Source organism: Dicentrarchus labrax, unplaced genomic scaffold (assembly GCF_905237075.1).
Source record: "Dicentrarchus labrax unplaced genomic scaffold, dlabrax2021, whole genome shotgun sequence".
NCBI lineage: Eukaryota > Metazoa > Chordata > Actinopteri > Moronidae > Dicentrarchus > Dicentrarchus labrax.
The window spans coordinates 16,831,511-16,852,641 of NW_026136713.1; the positions used below are offsets into that span (position 1 = coordinate 16,831,511).

General features: G+C 44.1%; 2 protein-coding genes across 3 annotated transcripts; one reads left to right on the forward strand and one right to left on the reverse strand.

The window, feature by feature from the left end:
• The first annotated feature begins 668 nt into the window (after positions 1-668).
• hmgn6 (high mobility group nucleosome binding domain 6) lies at positions 669-4,098 on the forward strand. The gene is made up of 6 exons (XM_051420753.1): positions 669-828; positions 1,784-1,816; positions 2,005-2,034; positions 2,764-2,811; positions 2,940-3,059; positions 3,162-4,098. Exons 1-6 carry the CDS (start codon positions 814-816, stop codon positions 3,207-3,209), a joined length of 294 nt encoding a protein of 97 aa, XP_051276713.1. The 5' UTR covers positions 669-813; the 3' UTR covers positions 3,210-4,098.
• Positions 4,099-11,855: 7,757 nt separating this feature from the next.
• On the reverse strand, positions 11,856-20,278 carry LOC127374980 (proteoglycan 4). Of its 2 annotated transcripts, none has more exons than XM_051420726.1 (3): positions 19,879-20,278; positions 17,106-17,420; positions 11,856-16,713 (listed from the first exon to the last, which is right to left on the reverse strand). In XM_051420726.1, the coding sequence occupies exons 2-3, from the start codon at positions 17,409-17,411 to the stop codon at positions 13,333-13,335; spliced, it is 3,687 nt and encodes a 1,228-aa protein (XP_051276686.1). In that variant the 5' UTR covers positions 17,412-17,420; positions 19,879-20,278; the 3' UTR covers positions 11,856-13,332. The 2 variants fall into 2 exon arrangements, with proteins under 2 accessions (XP_051276686.1, XP_051276687.1); XM_051420727.1 differs by lacking the exon at positions 19,879-20,278 and adding an exon at positions 18,770-19,773.
• Positions 20,279-21,131: the final 853 nt, after the last annotated feature.

Sequence of the window (21,131 nt, forward strand, 5' to 3'; positions counted from 1 at the left end):
GCATAGAAAAAAAAAATTAAAAAATGTGCTGTGATTTTGAACACTTACTGTGCACAATGTTTTATGTGTAACAGCACAGCCACTGAAGCGCCGTCTTGTGCAGCCACAGCATTACACGGGCTTTGTGGGCCCCCTGCAGGCGTCTGGGGCAGACGACGCACAGCTTTTCTCCCTGTAACGAATTTAGGAAAGCCGACTGACAAACAAAAAAAAAAAAAAAAAAATGTGTCGGTGAGGAGTGGGCGCCATATTGGATTCAAACACGAACTGAATTTATGGTGATTTTTTCTCCATACTGGGCCGCTGCAGATGTGAGCCCCGGGTTTTTAGACGCGCCAGCGAGGATGCATGGCTTTACACCGGGGCATGTTGCCCGCCGCCGGGGCCTTGTACAGCGGAGAAGGGAGGGAGAAAAAGGGGGGGTGGGTTGTGTTGCATGCACGTTCACCCCAGCTCGTGCCTCTTTTCTCACTGTAATTAAACACACTCGTATGAAGGCAAACACGTCCTCGGATGGCAACCTTTCCTCCCATCTCTCCCTGCAAGAAGCCATTCGCGCAGACCCCCAGATCATCACCGGCTCCAAAAATTCCAAGTGTTCTGCAGCCCCGAATGGCGTCACCTGATTGGCTGAGGGCCTATCAATCATGCCTTTAGCCGCACCCCTCCCCCCATTCAACCACTCGCCTCTCTGTTCCAGTGTGTTTACTACACTGCCGAGCATAAGGGAGACACTCGTCTTCACATGCACTGAAACCCACTAAGAAAAACAGTTTTTAGTTGTACTTGTAAGAAAACCTCCAAGAGCTCAACATGCCCAAGAGAAAGGTACGTATATTAAAAATAACAAAAATAGTTTGGAGGGGATATCGGCTGTTAATGCAATGCAAACGATTGGGAAGACATCCCTCTGAGACATTACTTAATTATAACGCAATGTATAACGGGTATTTATCGCTGGTAATTTTTGCCTATTTTCTAGATATAAAATCCATTTTTTGTGTGTTAGAATGAATATTTTCCTGCTCGGACACGGCCTATAAAACGCGTTTTCTTCCGAGAGCCGCTGTCCTTTTGGAGAGTCAGAAGTCTCTCTCGGTCTCCATGCAGTTAAAGCACAAGCAGCAGCCATGCTTTGCAGCTCTTGTCCACCTTCGTCGCCGACCTACCGAGAACAAACGCTTCACTTATCGCCATTTCGCCACCAAACCGGCCAAAAACGCCACTAAAAATAGCTTTAGTGCCTTTGCTTTGCATTTTGGCCACAAAAACAAACATTCGCCGTCGCGTTTCGATAAAATTGTATATTTTCTCTCTTTGTTCATAGTCCCAAATGGCTGCGATGGCGTGGCTCTGCCGCCGGGTGGCGCGCCTGAGAGTAGCAGGTCCCTCCCCCTTCTCAAAGACTCCCGCGCCAGCTTTCAAATCTGAGCTTCATGCATTGAATGAGAGAAAGAGATGGGGGAGTGAAAGGGAAAAGCAGGGCCTGGGCCCTCAAAATATGGCTCCAGAGGCCCACATGGCTGAGCTCTCACAGCCCATTACTGAGATCATGCACTGCCCCAACATTTCTGGGCTCTAATCCTTTAAAATTACCTGTATTTGAAATAAATTTTTGTTTTCGCATGAAACTAAAAAGTTTTTTCAGCAGGTCTGTAATTATTCATAATATGGGCCTGAAGCATTTAGCAACTGTTTACTGTTAATACAAACACTATTTAAACTCTTAATGATGTTATTTTTAAATTTTTCCATTTTAATTTGTTGTGTTTGTGTTTTTCAGTCACAGGGAACAGAAGGAGGAGAACGGGAGGAGGTAAGAGTCGGGGCACGTTGAGTATTACACATACACGTGATTAAAATGACATTTTAATCAGTATGTGGGACATGTGAGGGCATTATTAGGAAGAAAGTACATAAGTATTGAATTCAAATGTGTTTTTTCCTGAATACAGCCCCAATCAAAATAAAAGCCCCGTGATAACAGTCTTTGTTCTGTTTCAGCCCCAGAGGAGATCAGCTCGGTTATCAGCGGTAAGAAGACGCATATACAAACTCAACCAACTCATTTACATTGACAGGTTCTGTTAAAAAACACGTAAAACATGTTAAAATGTTTAAAAGTAGTTACACACACGTAACTGATCAGAAAAAGCAGCACTTTTCCTTCAGAGAAGCAAAAGCAAGTATAGAAGCAAGTTTTTCTATTATATAAAGTACTTATATTAGATTTGTAGCAAAACAAAACTTCAAAACATGTAATTTTTACATCATGGAGCCTAAGAATTAGCTAAGATTATTTAAATAGTGAATTATGTAGTAATTAAGTTGCTCGACTTACCTTAAAGTTAATATAATGCCTTATTATACGTATAAAACATGATTTAGAAAGAGTGTAGCGAGTAAAAAGTGCAGGGCTGGTACAAAACACACTAAATACCAATAGCGGGCATCATAGAGGCTCTCAAAGTTATGAGTATAGTGTAGTATCTTAATATTGTCTAAATTCCCTAATTAATCTAGTTAACGGCAGTATTTTTAATGCTATAAACACTCAGACAATATGTGTATTTAAAGGAGCTTCCTTGTCGGGCACATTTTTAGAGTTTATTTCTTAATCGGCCATTTAAAAAGTCTCTTATGGGAGCCGAAGTCTTCCGGTACCTTCAGAAAAACAAGAAAGATTGCAGATTAGCCAAGAAAGTACTATTGTATTCAACTGTAGCCGTTCCTTCATCCCTTTTCCCCCTTTTCTTTTCACAGAAACCGGCCCAACCCAAGCCGGAACCAAAGGCCAAGAAGGCAGCAAAGGTAAGAGATAGTAGGGGCCCGATTCTGAACGAACATGCACCTCAAAGCAGGAGCGACGTCGTGTGTGTGTGTGTGTGTGTGTGTGTGCGCATTCGGTCTGCTAACAGCCTGTTTCGTGCCGTCCGCAGAAAGATAAGGCTGTGAACGATAAGAAGGAGGACAAGAAGACCAAGAAGGCGAAGGAGAACGCAGAGGCAGAGGCAAACGAGGAAAACCACTCTGAGAACGGAGAGGCCAAGACCAACGAGGTTTGTAAACTCCAAAAAGTTCTTTTAGACGTCACAGGGTGAGCGTCAACTTGAAAAACGGCTCAAAGTTTTGACCACGGCCCGTCTGCTTTCATCCCACAGGTGGAGGCAGCCCCCGAGGAGGCCAAGGAGGAGGCCAAGTCCGAGTAGCACCACTGCCCAAGCTTCCTCCTCCTCTACAATCCCTCTCTCCCCCCCACCCCCCTCTGAACCCCCCAGCCAGCCAGCCAGCCCCCCCAAGTCTCTCACATGGTTTCCCTCCAAGGCGTATTGTTAACAGAGGAATATTTTTATCAATGATTTTATAAGTATCCGTACAGATTTTTAGCACAAAAAGCAAAGCTGATTATGGAGCGCCTTGCAGATTTGCAGTGGTCATATCAAGTGTCTGCAAGCAAGATGAACACACTAAAATCTTTTTTAAATGGCATTTCATGATTGTTAAAAGGCTTGTGTGGTGTAGAAAGTGCATCCCTGCCGGATTGGCTATGTTGTGAGTTGTGTATTCCTGTGTTTTTCTTCCTTCCCTAACCACCCCCCTTTCTCTCTCCCCTTCTTCCCTCTTCCTCATCCACAGATTAGACCTTCCTCCTGCCCCCCCCTACAGTTCAGCCTTTATCCATGTTTTATTAACGGTTCAGCCATGTTAATGTGGGTGATTCTTTTAGACCTCTAAATGTGCAGTGAGTTCCCTTTTGCTTCTGTCTCCTTGTTTTTTTTTTTTTTTGTTTGTTTGTTTTTTCCATTGAAATCGTGTTTAAAAAAAGTGTGTTGAAGTGTGTTGTCCACATAAGAAAGAGGAAGATGAACATGTGAAACATTCCGGGAACAGCGATTGCCTCCGACCTGTCTCCTAGACGACCCTGCGTGTAAAACAGCTCCTGCTCCATCCACGCTGTCATGTCGGCTTTTCTAAACACTCTGGTTTTTTTAAAACGATTGAATTTGGAAACCTTCTCTGACAAATGCAGGTGTCTGGTCCCTCTCTTATGTTCTGTAATTCTCTTAATAAAAAGAAGTCCTGGGAATTTTCCTCGAATGAGTGTCTCCAGTTTGTTTCTTTGAGAGGTAAAAGTTGAAACTTCCACCCTAAGAGTCCATAACTGAAAAGAAGACGGGAAGTTTTCTGTGAACTTTGTAAGGATGCATCTTCAAGCACATTCCACTTTAGTAATACCCGAAGTGCTCAGCCTGAAACTCCTTTATTGTCTAAGTAAATGCAATACTTTATCATCTTAGAAATTACAAGTTAAAGCTAAAATGTAGCCTGTAATCCTTTACTGAACCTAGTTCTGATGCATCTCTATTATTAACCACATGTGAGAGCTTTTCAGTGTTTATCTGCATAGGGAGACGTAAAATCAAACCTTTAATGCTCATGTTGGATTCATTTTAACAGATGCAAGACATAAAACATGATTTAGACAGTTTGCCGTGACCTCTTGACTAAATGAAACATGCCTGTAATGTAATTTCACTGTAGATAAATCTAACATTTCCTTTGAGACAGCTGCTACAGGATGCAGAGCCTTCACAGAGACACGTCCATTCTGCTTATTTGCTTTGTGTAATCAAACAATGGAAGTTTGTTGATCCTCCAAACTGTAGGTCGGTACTCGTTGAGCTGAGGGATTGAAACCAACACGGTTCATCCCACGGATCTGTTGCAACAGATCCATAGAGAGGTCAGGTCAGCAAAAGGTCAGCCACAGTTGAGACACTATTCTAGGATTCCTCGATGAGAACTGTGTGTTCGTTCTTCATCCTTACATAATGATTCACCCTTGTTTTGAGTCACTAAAATATTAAGGGACATGATACCCAACAACTGATTAAAGGCCTCTTCTGAAGCCTATACCTTTCACGCCCCTGCCTCGTCGCCCTCACCAGAGTTAAAGTGCTCTGTATGTCTTCGCCCACAGAGGCCTGTCCCCACTGAAGGAGCAGACCGGCATCTTTATTCCCCTTTAGGCTTCACACACTCAGATTTAACTCTACGCGTACTCAAGTGTGAGTGTGACCCACATTCACCTCGACCCTCAAATGAAATATCACCGATTTATTTAGCAACATCATATAAAGAGAGGTCCATATTTAGTTTTACGCATACAGGGCTGCATGTGCCACTTCATGTTAGAAGCCTGGGCAGCAGCAGGCATGAGAAAATGCATGTAGTCTACTAAGCAAACATGAATGAATACGGCTACTTTTTTGTGTGTCTGTGTTCATTTCCCTCCAGCATAGACTGTGTGAATGGGAATGCATGTTTGCTCTGTCCTTTCAAGCCCAAAGCTCACTTTGATATGCATTAAATAACGATTTTTTTAATGCCTTTTATTTAAAAAAAAGAGCTTAAATAAGATTTGGCTGCAGTAGGCCTTCTTTCTTAAACACTACAACACCTGTGAGTGTTCATTTAACAACGAATCACTGCCTGCATTTTCTACTCAAAGTCACGCTATCTTCTGTGTCCTCCGCTGTTTTGTGCAGCAGTTGCAGCCCCTCTGACCTGCATTGTCATGGCCGAGCACCGGGCTCCATTTTGTCGATATTTTGTCGTGTGCACGGCGTTATAGCACCGCGCCACCACTAGATGGCAGCCTTGTCTTATCTTTATTCCTGCAGGGAGCCTCACTCATGGCATGCAATCGAGTTCTGATTAACCTTACAATCTATTATTTATTATTATAAAAAAGTGTTTTTTTTCTAGAGGCATATTATTAGAAATCATTCAATAATAGTAGACAGATCATACATTTCATCATAAAACAGCACTTCAATCATGAAAGTAGATTCCCCCCGCCCCCAGGCTCTTTCATTCACATCTCCCATCATACTTTCTTTTAATCTTCTGTCAGCATCATCTGTTTGATGCTTTTCTATCTAACCTGTATTCAACCAGATGGTTCAATTAAGTAGGAATTCTTAAGCCCAGGTTATAAATTCAGCATCCTAAGATCTGTTGATGGAGTGCTGTGGCGTGGGGGGGGGACTAAAGGAAATACATTATTGATCAGACAGAAAGTTTCTGATCTCAGCCACGGTGCTCTCTCTCTCTCTTTTCTGTGCCACCTTCTTTTCATCTGTGTAGTCCTTGTGATATTCCTCGGCTCCTACACCTTTATTGATCCGTCCATTTATCCGGTCTCCTGTGATCAGCCCTCTGACTCGTTAACAGCTTTGATACTAAGATGCACACACTGTCGGACGTAGACAAACAGTCCCTCCCCCGAGGCATTCTTACATCAAAGACCTAATTACTCCCATATTATTTTATATCTCGCCTGTGGATGCTTGCTGCCCGGCTTGCACGGACCTAATGTTTGTCTGCATGTTTAACTGTCTGTCTGACCATCTGCCAGTCTGCCTGCTTGTCTGCAGTTCATCCTCTTCTCCTGTCTCCTTTCACTGTCTAGTAATCAAAAGGGAGTTGTGCCCCCAGCCTCGCACAACCCCCCCCCCTGTGTGCACTCTCATTCTGTCCTCTCCAACTCTCTCTGATGGGTTATGATATGTTGACTAAAATAGCCCCATTTCCCTTTTTAAACATCCTATTTTGTCATCCCACGCATTTCCAGCCGCTGTCTCCTCCCCACACTCATCCATTCACACACACTGTCCACATCACTCTGGTCAGGCTATCGCACACAGGATGGAGTGTGTGTGTGTGTGTGTGTGTGTGTGTGTGTGCGCCTCGTGTTTGCACACACCCTCCCTTGTGCGTTGGTGTGTGTGTGTGTAGTACAAAGAGGATGATAGGGGGGTGGGGGTGGGAGGAAATTCTCTGCGTAAAGGATGAGGATGACCTTTTACGAGGAAGTGATTTAAATGATGTCCTGTCGTCACCAGGGATACCACTGTGTGAATGTGGATGAGCATTTGTTGTGGAAAGAACGTCACACTTTTGCACATGCTTACACACACATACACACACACACACACACAGAGAGAGAGAGAGAGAGAGAGAGAGAGAGAGAGAGAGTAGCCAGAGGACAGTATGCGCATGCACAAGTTGCCAACAGGTACACACTGACATTTTGTGTGAAAGCCTGAGTCAAATGTCCTCCCTGCAGACCGGACCTCAGTGATGCTTGAAATGAACAGATGTTTAGTGGCAAGGTTCTCTAATATGCTACTCGGAGTAGATGTTTCTGTCTGGCTGTCTTAAATTGTTTGTGTTCGACAGTCTTGTTTATCTGCGGGGCTGGGCTGCACTCTACGGGGGTGGGATGTAGCCTACAAGAGAGAGTGAATGGGAAGAGGCAGGGTGAGAGGGAGAGGAAGAGAAAGTACCGGGAGGTGAGGAAGAAGGGGGGGAGAGGAGCTGGATGCAGATGGGGATCTATTCTCTCCGCGCACGCAGACGAGATGGAATGAGTGGGCGTCTGTGACGTCAATCAGTGTAGACACACACACACACACACACACACACACACACAAGAGTGAGACACTCCCCTCCTCTTCCAGTCCCATGCTAATACATGCTTCACTGCAAACAGCAGCAGTGCCACGGATCACAGGCATAACCATCAGCACACATACATCAGACAATCAGGAGCACACACACACACACACACACACACACACACACACACACACACACACACACACACACACACACACACATACAGATGCAGATCTGAGTCTCATGTTAAGCTCTCTTCTTCTCAAAAAGGCCAACATCTCGCATCAGTTTTTAGGCTATGGGCTCAAGAGTCAGATGTATCTTTGCTTATTATACGTATTATGAGCTAAAAGTAGTAATAGAAAAATGGCCCCTTCTATAGTTTATTACTATTATATGTGATGCAATTAGTTGGTTAATACTGATGCAACACTCTGTAAATGGTGTACATTTTATTGCTGTAGTTAACCAGTTCAGTTCAGTCCAATGGTTCCTAAACTGGGGGTTGAGATGATTACTGGGAGAGGAGAGTAGACGAATGAACTTCTGATACCCCAATTTGTTTGTTTGGAATTTTTCTCTAATCTTTGCTTTTTTGTAAGATATTGGATAATTTTACCTCTCCTGTTGAGGAGTCAAGAAACCATCTGAGACATTCAAAGAGGAAATCTCTTTTTTTGGTGGACTCACATATAAGTTAAATGTGACAAGGAGCCCCCATTTATCATGTGTCGGGTTAAATCGTAATGTTAAAATTAACTGATCGAGCAAATATTAGATAAATGTGTGGGAACAAGTAGAATATTTACGTATGAAGTTGCATTAAACATACTCAAATAAAGTACTATCATTGTATTTGAGAAAAGTTCTTGCGTAAGTTGTTAATTCCCACCACTGTAAAGTCCATTTTACTTAGATTGTACAAAATATTAAAAAAAAGTGTTGTACCTCCATAAAGTGGCCGAGATATTCAGACTTTTAGTTTCTAGTATGAGTCCAGCACCAGTCCTACATTTCCCAACTGGAGAACATCGATTAGACCCTATCTACCTGGTAAAACCAACGTCTTGCACATTGCACACTTTCAATTTGTAACACAGTGCTGTCAAAAATATGAAGTCTCAAGCCCATGCCAGATAACTCTGATGACGTCACTATGACATCATCAGGGTTATTTATTGCAAGCTCCTCCAGACGCTCTGAAGACAAGTGACAGGCTTCTTCTTCTCATGACAAATAAACAGATTTTTATGTGCAGAACCAGTGAAATACCCATTTAAGACAACAACCCTCGCTCATTTTTATGGCTATATGAAGTGTTATATATGAAAATACACGTAGGTGCTCAAATGGCACTGTGACACTTGGGCTACTATGTGAAGTAAATTAATTAGTAAAGTTCTACACCAGCCAGCTGCATGTACAGCTGTGCTTGCCTTTTTTAGTAAACTGTACCCGTCACTCTGTTGTAAATCTGCCTTTCTGTCCGCCTGATTGATCGCCTGTTAAGTAAGCTTGTGTCTTTGTCACATGGCTAACATCATGGAACATTATGCTGCATTTAGTTTGCATAATTAACAAAGTAAGGTCTCAGTGACCCACAGGTTCCTGAATGGATTTGATGCATAAGAGACAAGCAGACAGGAAATATAATTGTCTCCCACTATACTCTGCATCACTGCACAATTTGGATTGATGTAAGAGGAGTTAAAGTAATGACGGTACAATTTGAGCCGGAAAACAGCACAGATGGGTGGAAGTTGTGAGTGGAATAACAAAGTAATATGATCGACAGGTTTGATTCCTCAAGGTTTTCTGATTCAGGCTCCTTGTATGGCATGTATTTGGCAAGTTCGCCTTTAAGAAATCATCCATCCATGTCACAGAGTCGTGACGACACAGACTTCTATCTAGAGAAATGAAAAACTATTTTTGAAACACTCCTCACTGCCTTCCCTTTTTTTTGCTGTTAAGGATGAATTAGCGTATAAAGTAAGAGTGCATCAATTTCAATATGGGGGCGGTGTGTGTGTGTTTCTGATGGGAGCGTTGGAGGTGTGTGTGTGTGTGTGTGTGTGTGTGTGTGTGTGTGTGTGTGTGGTGTGCGTGCGTGTGTGTGTGTGTGTGTGTGTGTGTGTAGTGGGTGGCATTAGAACTAAAGATGCAGCAGCCACTTGCCAATTGCTCTATTTCTTTGGGTAAAATGGTTTTCTTGGCTGTTTTTCATCAACGTTTTTATCCTCTTGTACCCTCAGCTGGAAGAAGACTGAGTCATAGCAGTGAAGGAAGCAGGTGGGTGGGAGGCGCACAGTGGGTGGGTGGGTTTCTAGATGGTGTGGGAATGGGGGGTGGTGAGGAGACACATAGCGTGGGTGGTTCAGGTTAAGGGGAGTAAGAGGGAGGTTGTAGTGAATGAAAAAAAATTATGAATGGTGAATACTATAGATTCATTTCATTTCTTGCTGTTCATTAGTCACAGAAACAAAAATGTAATCTGCAAAGGAGCATAATGAATGATTATGGTTTTTATTAGTTGTGTGCCAAGGGTTTTATAATAGCAGGTTCACTGGTGACTATCATGGTAATCAATAAACACTGCTCTCACATGAGACTTGAGAGAGGTAATTAACAGAAAGTTACAGAGGAATTAATTTAGACAACAAGATGAAGTGAGATACAAAATAATTGACTAGCAGCCATAATAATCTCCATTCAGATTTAAGATAGAGCACCATGTTTTATGCCTTAAGCCTCTGCTAACCCCAACTTGATGCTTCTGTTTTTATTTATACTGCAGAGGCTGCATGTGCCCACAAATCATTCCTATTTTAACTCTGAAGCATGAAAAGATTCCAAAATATGAACAAATAAACAAGCAATTTACTTGTTTGTTAAAGCTGTCAAACCTGTATGAGAGATTGTAAAATGATACTCAGAACAAAAATCAGATGTATTCGCTATAGAAAGCCAGATGTGTGGGTGATGTTCTCTTTTTGTCCCAGTTTGAAACTGTTTGTTGAGGGTGGACGGGTGAGCAGGCCATTAGGAAAATTGATGTGTGTGCAGCTGTGTGTATGTATGCGCACGCTCCCACGTGTGTGTGTGTGTGTGTGTGTGTGTGTGTGTGTGTGTGTGTGTGTGTGTGTGTGTGTGTGTGTGTGCTCCTGCTCTAACATCACTGCTGTCGTCACTGCAGCCACCTTACAGTGACTCCCCTGTGACTGAAGGCCTGACAACCTCCCACGCTCTCCCCATCAACTCCCCTGCTCCTGCTCCTCTCGCCTCGATTTATCTATAACCTCAACCCCCCCAACGCCCCCCCTCGCTCTCTCTGTCCTTTGCTTTCTGTCTCCCCCTCAACTCTATTTTCTTCTCCATCCATCTCCCTGTTCACTATCTCTTTCATTTCTCCCACCTCCTTTTAAATTTTTACTTGTTTTCACTTCTCACCCCCTCATTTGGTGTGTGGGTCTTCCCTGTCTTTCGTCATGCTCTCTGCGCCCACAGTGCTGCCTGTCTCTGTCTCTATGGAAACCCTGAGTGGACAAGAGTAGCTCAGAGGTCTGTGAGACGCTGATACAGTCCCTATTAGATCACACGCTCTCTTTCTCTCCCAAAGAGCCACATGCTTGCAACCTTGCAGGCAGTGCAATACTGTGTAAATACATGGTGTGTGATGGTGCCACTACCTGCCATCACACATAAGCCCCCCCTGTAGAAAACTATGCCCCATCTCCTCTTTTGCTCATGACTTGGTGTGAAGTGGGAGGAAAGGGTGGAGGCAATGAGGGAGTAAGGAGGGAGCCCTATTGTTTCATTATACTGCAGGTCTCTTCAATTACTTGCTGGAGAAGGGGACCACCTGATGCCGCCCTTGCACATATATTCCAATCTGAACACACACACACACACACACACACACACACACACACACACACACACACACACACACACACACACACGTATAAACACACTCCTCTCTGGCCCCCTCCTCTCCCATCTCCCCTTTCAGTCTCACACCTCACGAACCATATTCTCCTCACATTTACACATTGTTGAGCCTGCTGTGTTGCGTAGACCGTGCGTCATTCGGATCCAAACACATCTAAAGGACAGGTGATTTGTGATAAGAGGCCTCACGCAGGCAGAATTTCGCAGCTTTGGGTCGCTCCTGAGCACCATCGTGATTTGACGGTCACGCTTAAGTGGATCATTGCAGAGCGCAATCATGGGGAGGATATGTAAGCTCTACAGCATGGGGAAAAGTGGAAAGGGTGTGAATGAGAACGGAGAAAAAAGACATGAAAAAAAGTGATGTTGGAATTCTTTTTCTTTATAAAGTCAAGGCTTAGTTGCTTTTGAAAGAATTAAATTTCTCTCACATCTGAAGGTTTGTTGAGTTTCCCATTTATTTTTTATCAAAATGTACATGAATAAACTACAACAAAGGACTACATTAAAGAAGACATCAAAACGGGCAGCAATAACAGGGGTCAACAACTGAACACACACCCAACCCAGCCCCAGGCCCACCCCATTAACGCCCCCAGTGCAGTGAGATAAAGACATGCCAATGATGTCTCACATTTAGGCACTTGATTTTCCCTACCAAACCATCTTTGGTCATAGTTGCTGTTGCACGGCTTTGAACTTGGATTCAAACAGGTTTGAGGTGGATTTTAACTTGGTTCATGTTGATTCTGAATTAGAGGATGCTGATTCATGCTGAGAGGTGTCATACAGGTTTAAATGTAATTCTTTCGGTTTTGCCATGTTTAGAGATGACCCAAAGATGGTTATAACCGGACCACCTCCTTAGAGTAAACTTTAGCATTAAATAAATCAACACTAGATGGTACAGTACTTCACATGATTACAGAAAGGACTCCACAAGGGAAAGGAATCAAGCACTACATCTTAACACAATTTACCTGAAAACAATGCAGTGTATCTGCACACGATATACTGTAATCAATACGCTGTACAGTCTATTGCAAAGGCATTGTTGTTGGCATTTATCTGTAGGAACTAACCAGTTTGTTTACCACTGAGTATTATCTTGGAAAGTCTTGCAAAAATAGATCAATTTTTATTAAATTAAAAGCCTTTGCCTTGACTTCGGGATGTGATATATATTTAGCTACTCATGCATGTCTAACTTTGTGTGCATACAGTATACTGTATGGTTGTGTGCATGTGTTTGTGTGTATGTGTTGTGCATGCATGTGTGTGTTCTGATGAAAGTACTGTACACACTGGTAGACTTGTCCCTCAGTATCTTTTCAGAATACACCCCTTAAGTAAAGGATTAACAAAGTTACATTAAACTGTTTAAGAAGCATAGTAGTCACACAGTATTTGGCAGTGAGAGAACAGTCCTAATTTATCCATGCACAATATCAACCACAGGCAAGGTCCACATTCTGAACAAACCCATTAAGAACAACACAGTAAGAACATGAAAAGAGTGTACAAGAATTCAAGAACCTGGAAGTGTGTGTTTTGTTTGTGTGTGTGTGTGTGTGTGTGTGTGTGTGTGTGTGTGTGTGAATGTCAACAGCACAGATGGTTTCCTAGGGAGACCAAAGGGCTATGACTCATGCAGTGCATACAGCATTTTCTGGAATTTTAGCAATATCGGAAGAATTATTGTTTTCCCACAAAGCCCAGATAATTACATATAATTATGTTAGAATCTTACAGAGTTTACTGTGAAAATCCACTCAATCCCACCCCCATAGGTCTATTATAGACCAAACAGTTTATCCCTGGATTATATTTCCATTCTCCAGCTCTTTCTTCATGGCAAGCACCTGCCCCTTGCACGACTGTGTGTTTTGTGTAATGACGTGTGTGTTTGTGTGTGTTTTAGACTAGTCCAGTCTGTGTGTGCAAATGTAAGGGGTACGGTTGGTATAGCAGAGTTGATCCCCCTTGGGGTATGTAGTAGCTGCAGTAACTGGGTTCTGCTAAATAGGGGGCACTGTGCTCGGCAAGGTATGGGGCAGGCTGGTAGAAGCATGTCACATGGTCTGTGTTGGGGATAATGTTCTGCTCTCCTAGAACCTTCAGTGCCAGCACTGTGATCATGTTCAGTGTCTGACGCCTCTCATGTCCCATCAGACACACCGTGCTGTCGTCTACCACACGACGCAGGGTCATCAGGTACTGGTACTTGCTTCTCTCCTCGCCGATAAAGTGGTTCTTCAAGTAGGACAGGATCTTCCTCTGCTGCTCCTGCACGTCAGGGAAATCGATGAAAAACCGCGAGCACATGTAGCGCTCAAGCGTCTTTATCTGAGTCTCGCTTGCCGGTCGGTAGTCCCTGACCAACAGGTTGCTGTATTTCAACAAGCCACCACCTCGAATCTCCTCGGGGTTCCTGGTAGCGATTAGGCGGTAGCGCAGGTGGTCCATTGCTGCCTCAAAGTCACCATACATGCTCTCTGCCAGGACCTCGACAGCAGGGACAGAGTCAGATGCCTGAGGACCGTTGCTCTGTTCAGGCATGTCTGCGGTTACCTTAGGGACCTCTTTGTTCTCAGGCACAGAGCTGGATGCCTCATCAGCTTTTGGAGGGGCAGATTCCCCCGGGCCTCCAGACTGAGAGTGAGGCAGCACATGTGAGGTGGAGCTCGGGATTGTGATTGGAAAAGAAACAGGCTCTGCAACCCGAGGCAACGATGAGATATAATCTTGTTCCTTTTCATCCTCCAGCTGTAGGAGAGGAATTCCTGGCTGTGGGGAGGACTCTTTAATCTGTTCCTCGCTGTCTGTATTCAGTATCAAAGGCTCCATGTCTGAAGATACCTGAGGTACAAGGTCCTCTGACTCCACCGGCGGAGTGAGGCAGAGGAGGGGAGGGCTGAAACAGGGGGAAGGGGGGCTAAGACAGAGCGGAGGAGGGCTGAGGCTAAGCATAGGGGGGGTCAGGTAAGGAGGTGAGCTGAGGCATGATGAGGTAGGGCTGAAACTTAGGGGTGGAGAGCTATAGCTGGTAGCAGCGCTCAGCATTGGAGATGAGAGGCAGTGAGATGGAGGAGTCAGACATGGGGGAGGGCTGAGGCTGGGTGGCGAGGGAGTGAAGCAGGGAGGGGAAAGACTGAGTACGGGAGGGGTGAGACAGGAAACAGGAGGGGTGATGCAGTGGGAAGAGGAGGGTGAACTAAGTGTGGTCTCTTGTGGGCTACCGGTTGGCTGATTCAAGTCCAACTTTTTGGTCCCTAGTTCTTTGTTTTCATCTTCATCACTGAGCTCAACTTCTGAGGTATGTACAGGTTCTTGGGTGTTTGAGCTAGACGTGTCAGTGTGTGAAACTAACACGTCCACTGGGTCAAGAGGCTCTGATAGTTCGGGTGCGGGGACAGTTTCTCTAGGGGAGGACTGGCTTTGCTCATCAGAAGCCACATGTATAGATGGTGTCTCTTTTAGGCTCTGAATACTTGTGTCATGTGAACTCTCTGTGATTGGCTGTGGGGATGATGGCTCTTGAGGTAAAGCAGACACGGGCTCCACAGCAGTAGTGGAGATTATATCGGGGGCTGGATCAAGAGCCGAGGTAAGGTCTAGGTTTGAATCTAGGTTAGTGGGAGGGTTGGGTTCAGGCTCAGGGTTTGTTTCAGTAGGGGCTGTTGGGGTAGTTGTAGGGTCTGGATCGGGAGCTGTTGGCTTTGGGTTAAAGGCTATCTCAGGTTCAGGGCTAGGGCAGGGGTTTGGATCTAGACAGGGCGCTATGACAGATTCATTATCAGAGACTAGATTGGGGTAAGGATTGGGTGGAACCTTCCTACACATCCTACGGGGGGGTTTGGGAGAGGAGTGTTTGAGGACCACCATGTGAGACAGTCTTTCTGAGGCCTTACAAGGGGGTGGAGAGGAGGTCTTTTTGTCAGAAACAAGGCTGGGTGGTGCAGGTAAAATATCCTGAGTATCTGGAGGGCTGACGGCATCAAGTGTGTTAGGTGTTTTATCTGAGATATCTGTGTGTGGTGTGCTGTTAATCTCCAGTGTATCCTGTGTGCCAGTAGGCTCTGTGTTGTAAAGTGTAAGAGATACGGAAGAGGTGGAGCAGGAACAATCAATACCCTGTGTGTTTTCTACATTTTTTGCTTCTGATGCTAAAATCTCTTCCGTCACTTCACTTATTTCCATGTCATTTTCCCTCTCTGCTTGCTCCCCTGTCTCTGTTTCTTCCTTTCTTTCATCTGTCAACTGTGTCTCTATCTTCTCATGTGAAGATGTGCTGGAGTCGGGAGCAGACACATGTTGTGTTATACCATTCTCATTGCTTCTCTGATCCTCACTGAAGTCTGTACTGTGCCATTCTTCTGCCAGGTTTAGTGACTCCGTCGGGGTTTTGTTTGAGGTTTCTGGCGGCGCGGACTCTCCCAGCTGCTCTGTGAGTTCTTTCTGTTCGTCAGGGGGTTTTGTGTGGTTAGATTGTTCTTTCTGGACAGAGATTTCTTTGTGATTTGACTGTGCTGGTTGTTGGCCATCACAGGACTGCTCTGACTGTTCTACCTTCGTGGAGCATTTGGTTTCATCTGAGAGCTCTGGCTCGTCTCTAAGTTCAATCTGAGTTGGTGGTTTGGCTTTCTCAGAGGGTTGTTTCTTTTCTGACAAAGGGTTTAGAGATATTTGGTCAGAGAAGTCTGTCTCACTTAAGTTTTCTCTATGCTCTGACAATTCTTTCAACTCTGCAGGTGTTTCCTCTTTGTTGTCTTCTTCAACTTTGGAGTGTTTTATCTGGTTTGAATGTTCAGTTTGTTGCAAGAGTTCTGTCTGGGACTCTTTTTCATGCCCCTCGTCTCTCTCTTGAGTCTGACTGATCTGAGCCCCCTCTTTGCTAGATAAGTCTCTACCAGTGGACTTCTCTGTTTCTGGAGCTGTGGCCTGTTTGAGCAGAGAGGGAGAGTCTTTATTCTGATTCTCTGCAGGCTTAAGATCAACAGTATTTTGTTTGTGCTGTGACTCCTGCTGCATGTAGGACTCAAGGAGACGATCCAGAATGATCTGAAAGGAGTCAACGCTGAACTCAAACTGCCGCCTCAGCACGCTCACAAATTTGAGCTCCAGGTTTTTGCCACTGTTGTTTGAGAGGGAGATGAGGCTCCAACGGTCGTGCTCATTAAAGACCTTGACCATTTTCTGGACGTATGCCTCCTTCATTGTAGCACTGCTGATCCGCTCCCTGTTGACCCCAGCAGGTAGGCAGTCCAGCAAGCAGCCCAGCACTGACTCTTTGATCACCTGGGAGGAAAAGAAGTCAACAACATGAAAGCTACAACCGATGACCGCAATCTGACTGCAATTTAGCTTGTATCACTGAACTGAATATTATGATGCTCTTGTGGTTTCATTTTCTATATAATGTAATTAAAAATATTAAAACCAGTACTATTGATTCAGCCCTATGGTAAAACGGTCTACAATTAAATTATCGCTAGGATTACTATAACATCATTATCAATATAGCGTCACAAAAATCAATACTGCAACACCCTAGAGACAGTAGAGATTCAATGGCCTACTCAAGGATAATACAGCAGAATGAATGCTTTTTAGGGGATTGATTGCCAGTGCTCAACTCTTATTAAATTGACCTGCTTCCTTTTCATAACCAAGCAGCACAGTAATAATACCTGGAACTCTTCCTGACTGGGCAACTCCACTCCAAAGATGATGTCCAGGTCCTTGTAGCTTGTTCCGTTGTCTCGGACGAGGACGTGACTGGCCGTGGAGCCGTTCAGACGCACATCTCTCACTGTGATTCCCTGCTTCTGCAGCCTGGCCCGCACGGCTATGATGATGTCTCGGGGACGCAGCTCCAGCGTGGGAAAATTCCCACGGCCGTGGATTGGAACCACCTCCGACAAAACCTGATGGAGGACCTCCACTTGCTCAGCATTCAGGCTGTGGAACCGCTGACTGGATTTGGTTTCAGACATGCTGCTGCCCTGAAGGGAGGGATGGAGGACGGCAATGAGAGTTTATTACAACTCCCCATCAAAATGCACTATGTGTTTAAGTATTTCGCTCTCTCTGTCTCTCTCTCTCATACACATATTTAGCACTCACTCACACTCATATGCACACTCCCTGCCAGTCTGCTGTCTGCAAGTCACAGCTTGGCTGACAGCTTTTCCACAATGCTAATGTAACTACTGTGTTGACAAGCTGACACATGGAGCCATCCACATAGATGTGTTTAGCATAATTATTCTTCCACTGCTTAACCAGATCACAACAAATTTAGAATAAACACATTATATTATTCACTACCTTAAACTTCTATCACATCAATTAGTCCCTTTGTTTACACTCCATCTCAGTCCGATAGGATATCTGATTCACTTATTTTTAAAACATTAAACAGAATTACAAAAAAAATGAATAATTGTGTAAAATAATAATAGTAATAATAATAATAATAACAATAATGACATGTAAAGGCAGACTAAATCTTTGTTTATTGATTGTTTCCACCAGAGGAGCAAGGGTTAAGCTGAATGAGTCATCACCAGCAGACTGCATTAATCACACCAACGTCACTAATTAAAGACACACATCTGTTTTTGTGTCTGTGTGTGCACCACATGATGTGTATACATTACATACAATGACTCCCACACACACTCGTGTGAGCGCACACAAGCTTTTACAGAACACCTTTTGTAAATTGTAACAACAAATTGGAACAAAGTGGGATTTAATAACAGCCAATTATTTTTTTGTTTGGCTCTCACATGTGTAATCCTCCTGGCAGCTACGCACGCAGCCTCTGCATCCAGACTCCATCAATCAATCTCTACAAACTAGACATATTTTTCAATAATGCCAAACAACATTTGCCTAAGCAAGTCAGTCAGAAGACTCTATGTGATTGAGGATATGATTGTGGGTGCACATAAAAGTGTTTCAGGGAGTGAGTGCTCGTGTTTGAGTGTGCAACTGTGGTTCATGGCAGCCCATTATGATCTATTGTTTGCTTTAATCAATATATGTCACTCAGTGCTACAGTTGAATGCTGCTGATTGCTATGATTTGTCAATACTAGCAGGGTAAACACCGGGATACTAATGAACAGTAATGGGATGCTTTCTGGTGGCAGTTTGTCAGACATCAGAGGGCTATAGTCTGTAACAACCACAAACAATATATTATAGGGAGTGTTTATAAATCTTCTAATTCACGTTGCACACATAACAACAAACACCGAAGAACAGCACTTTACTCCGTAGCATCTGCAAAGCTACAACAGGCAGCAACCTTCTCTGCTCATTCAAAGGGAACTGAATATGCTTACCAGAAGACAAAAGAAGTTCAGTCTGAGAACACAAAGATCTTAAAAAACTGCCGTGGATGAGACATCTGTCTGTGCCCCCACTTCAACAAGCTGAACTTCAAGTTGTACAAAATAGCAATCCTACATCCAGAGCCCGTGAATACATTTCCAGATGTTGACACTGATCGTATATATATGATGAAACAATGTGTTGAAGAGGCAGAGAGGCACTGCGGGACTGTTTTCCAGCTAGCCCCTGTATCTCCCCCTCCCCTTTCGTACTCTTCTGCAAACTTGCAGCCTGAGTGACTCATCCAGGCGTATCGGCTCAGCACACACATAATCTATGGCCATTGAAAACCCAACAAATCGGAGGGTCTCATATGCACTGGGAATATAAAGCTAAAACAAACACAAACAACAATGCTGTGTAACTCCAGTTACCATGTCCAGTTTTAAATGTATAAAGTAGTATATGAGGGGGAAAAAACAATTAAGTCCTGTGAATAGAAAACTCTAGATAAAGCCCTATGTGTGTATCTTTTTATACAAAATTATTTTTAAATGATACTAATAAATTATTTAAATTGTACAATAATCTTGTGTCTATCTAAATATCCGTTTTTTCCCCCCTCTTCCACTCACTTAAACAATTATAATCCCATGAATTGTGGTTTAAAAAAAAACCTCAGTATTTATCCTGCAAAATGTAATTGCAATATCTACTGAACACACATTTTGTATAAAATATACAGAGTATAGGATCTTTAAAATGTTCCTGCTTAACTTGTGCCCTGACAATACTTGTGGTTTCCCCATAAAATAACCACCAACTGGATGGATTGGAAGTGATCCAGAGCCCTGCTGAATTTCACTCTGCCCTTCTGATCTTCACTCTAATCACCTAATCACGCACTTACTTACTCCTGAGATACCGGTGAGGGTAATTAACCGCAATTAAGTGCCTGGCAGGATAAAAAGGGCAGATGTACTTCTGAGTGCCAGGATTTAAAAAACACACGCACACTAGAGATACACCGGTCTGTACGCTCCATGCAGTCAGCAAAAAAAAAAAAAAAAAGAAAAAAGAAAAGTGAATTAACCAACTTTACAGAGCTGGAGGTTCTTACCTGTTGCTGTGGCGTTTGAAGGAGCGACCGGCTCCCGGTGTGACGGCGGAATTAAACCTCGAGTATCCACCGAGCTTCGGGACCGGAGTGTCTCTTCTTCTACGTGGGTTTGTTGTTCTTTTGAAGTCCCTACCCACTCCGGCGAGGCTCGGTGCTGATGCTGCTCTGTCCCTTATAAGGCATGTGAGGCTGGAATCTGTGCGCGAGTTCATTCGGGCGCTGTCCAGGAGCTCGCGTGGTGCTGAAATGAAGACTGAAATGAGTCCTCGCGCTCTTGTTTTCTCCTCCGGCCGCCCGGAGCGTAACGCAGTTTCCATAGCGACCTGCCGTCATTCAGTTATGACTGGGGAGTGTGTGTGTGTGTGTGTGTGTGTGTGTGTGTGTGTGTGTGTGTGTACGGTCACAACAATGGTGGTGGAGTTGTGGTGGTTGCACGGGAGGGGGGAGGAGGGAGGAGGGGGGGGGCGTTAACAGGTGTAATATAGCCTATTTCTAATATGCGTGCCAGCTCCATTTGTGTTATAAATAAAGTTTAGGCTATATTCAGAACCAAATACAGCCTGTATGTTGTCCTGAATGAATGAATGAATGAATGAATGAATGAATGCACTCACGGGGCTTTTATAACATACGCCTGCTGGATGAATAAACACTTTATTGTGTTGCCTGCTCTGGTGTGTTTTGGTCGAGTTAAAATGGATAAAAATATCACCTCAGAGTGTGTGTGTTGGAGGAGGGGGAGGGGGAGGGAGGGGGGGAGGGGGGTGAGGCCAGGGGTCGTCTATGTTTGCTCACTTCCTTTTTAAAAACATCTTTTCATTCACTCCTTCACTCTCCCTCACGCACACACACACACACACACATCTTTATATCCAGTGCTGCTGTGTCCATACAGAGTATCAGCAGATACAGTATGAGTCATCCATGCTCCCCCCCCCAACCCCAGCCCCCTTCGATGCACGCACATACCGGACAGTTTTTTTCCTCTCCCCCCCCCCTCTCCTCCACTATATGTTTCCATCAGGTCACACAGCCATTTCTCTCCATGCACAACTCCACATGTGTTTACAGATGTTTACACTTACACACACGCGCGCGAGTTCAATGATAAAAGAAACAAAAATTTAAAAAAAAAAAGGTCAATTTACTCCTTCGCCAAAAAAGCGCAAACGACGTCACTAGACGTGTACCACAACCTACCGATACCGGGTACAAACTATTTTTAGCCCGCATGGGACTTGTCTGCCGTGGAC

Excerpts from the sequence above, each read along its gene's own strand:
- hmgn6 (XM_051420753.1), top strand. Across the intron at positions 2,035-2,763 it reads GATCAGCTCGGTTATCAGCG|AAACCGGCCCAACCCAAGCC; the intron begins GTAAGAAGACGC and ends TTCTTTTCACAG. Across the intron at positions 3,060-3,161 it reads GAGAGGCCAAGACCAACGAG|GTGGAGGCAGCCCCCGAGGA; the intron begins GTTTGTAAACTC and ends TTCATCCCACAG.
- LOC127374980 (XM_051420726.1), bottom strand. The coding sequence starts at position 17,411 with ATGTCTGAAACCAAATCCAGTCAGCGGTTCCACAGCCTGAATGCTGAG. Across the intron at positions 16,714-17,105 it reads CCAGTCAGGAAGAGTTCCAG|GTGATCAAAGAGTCAGTGCT; the intron begins GTATTATTACTG and ends TTTTCCTCCCAG.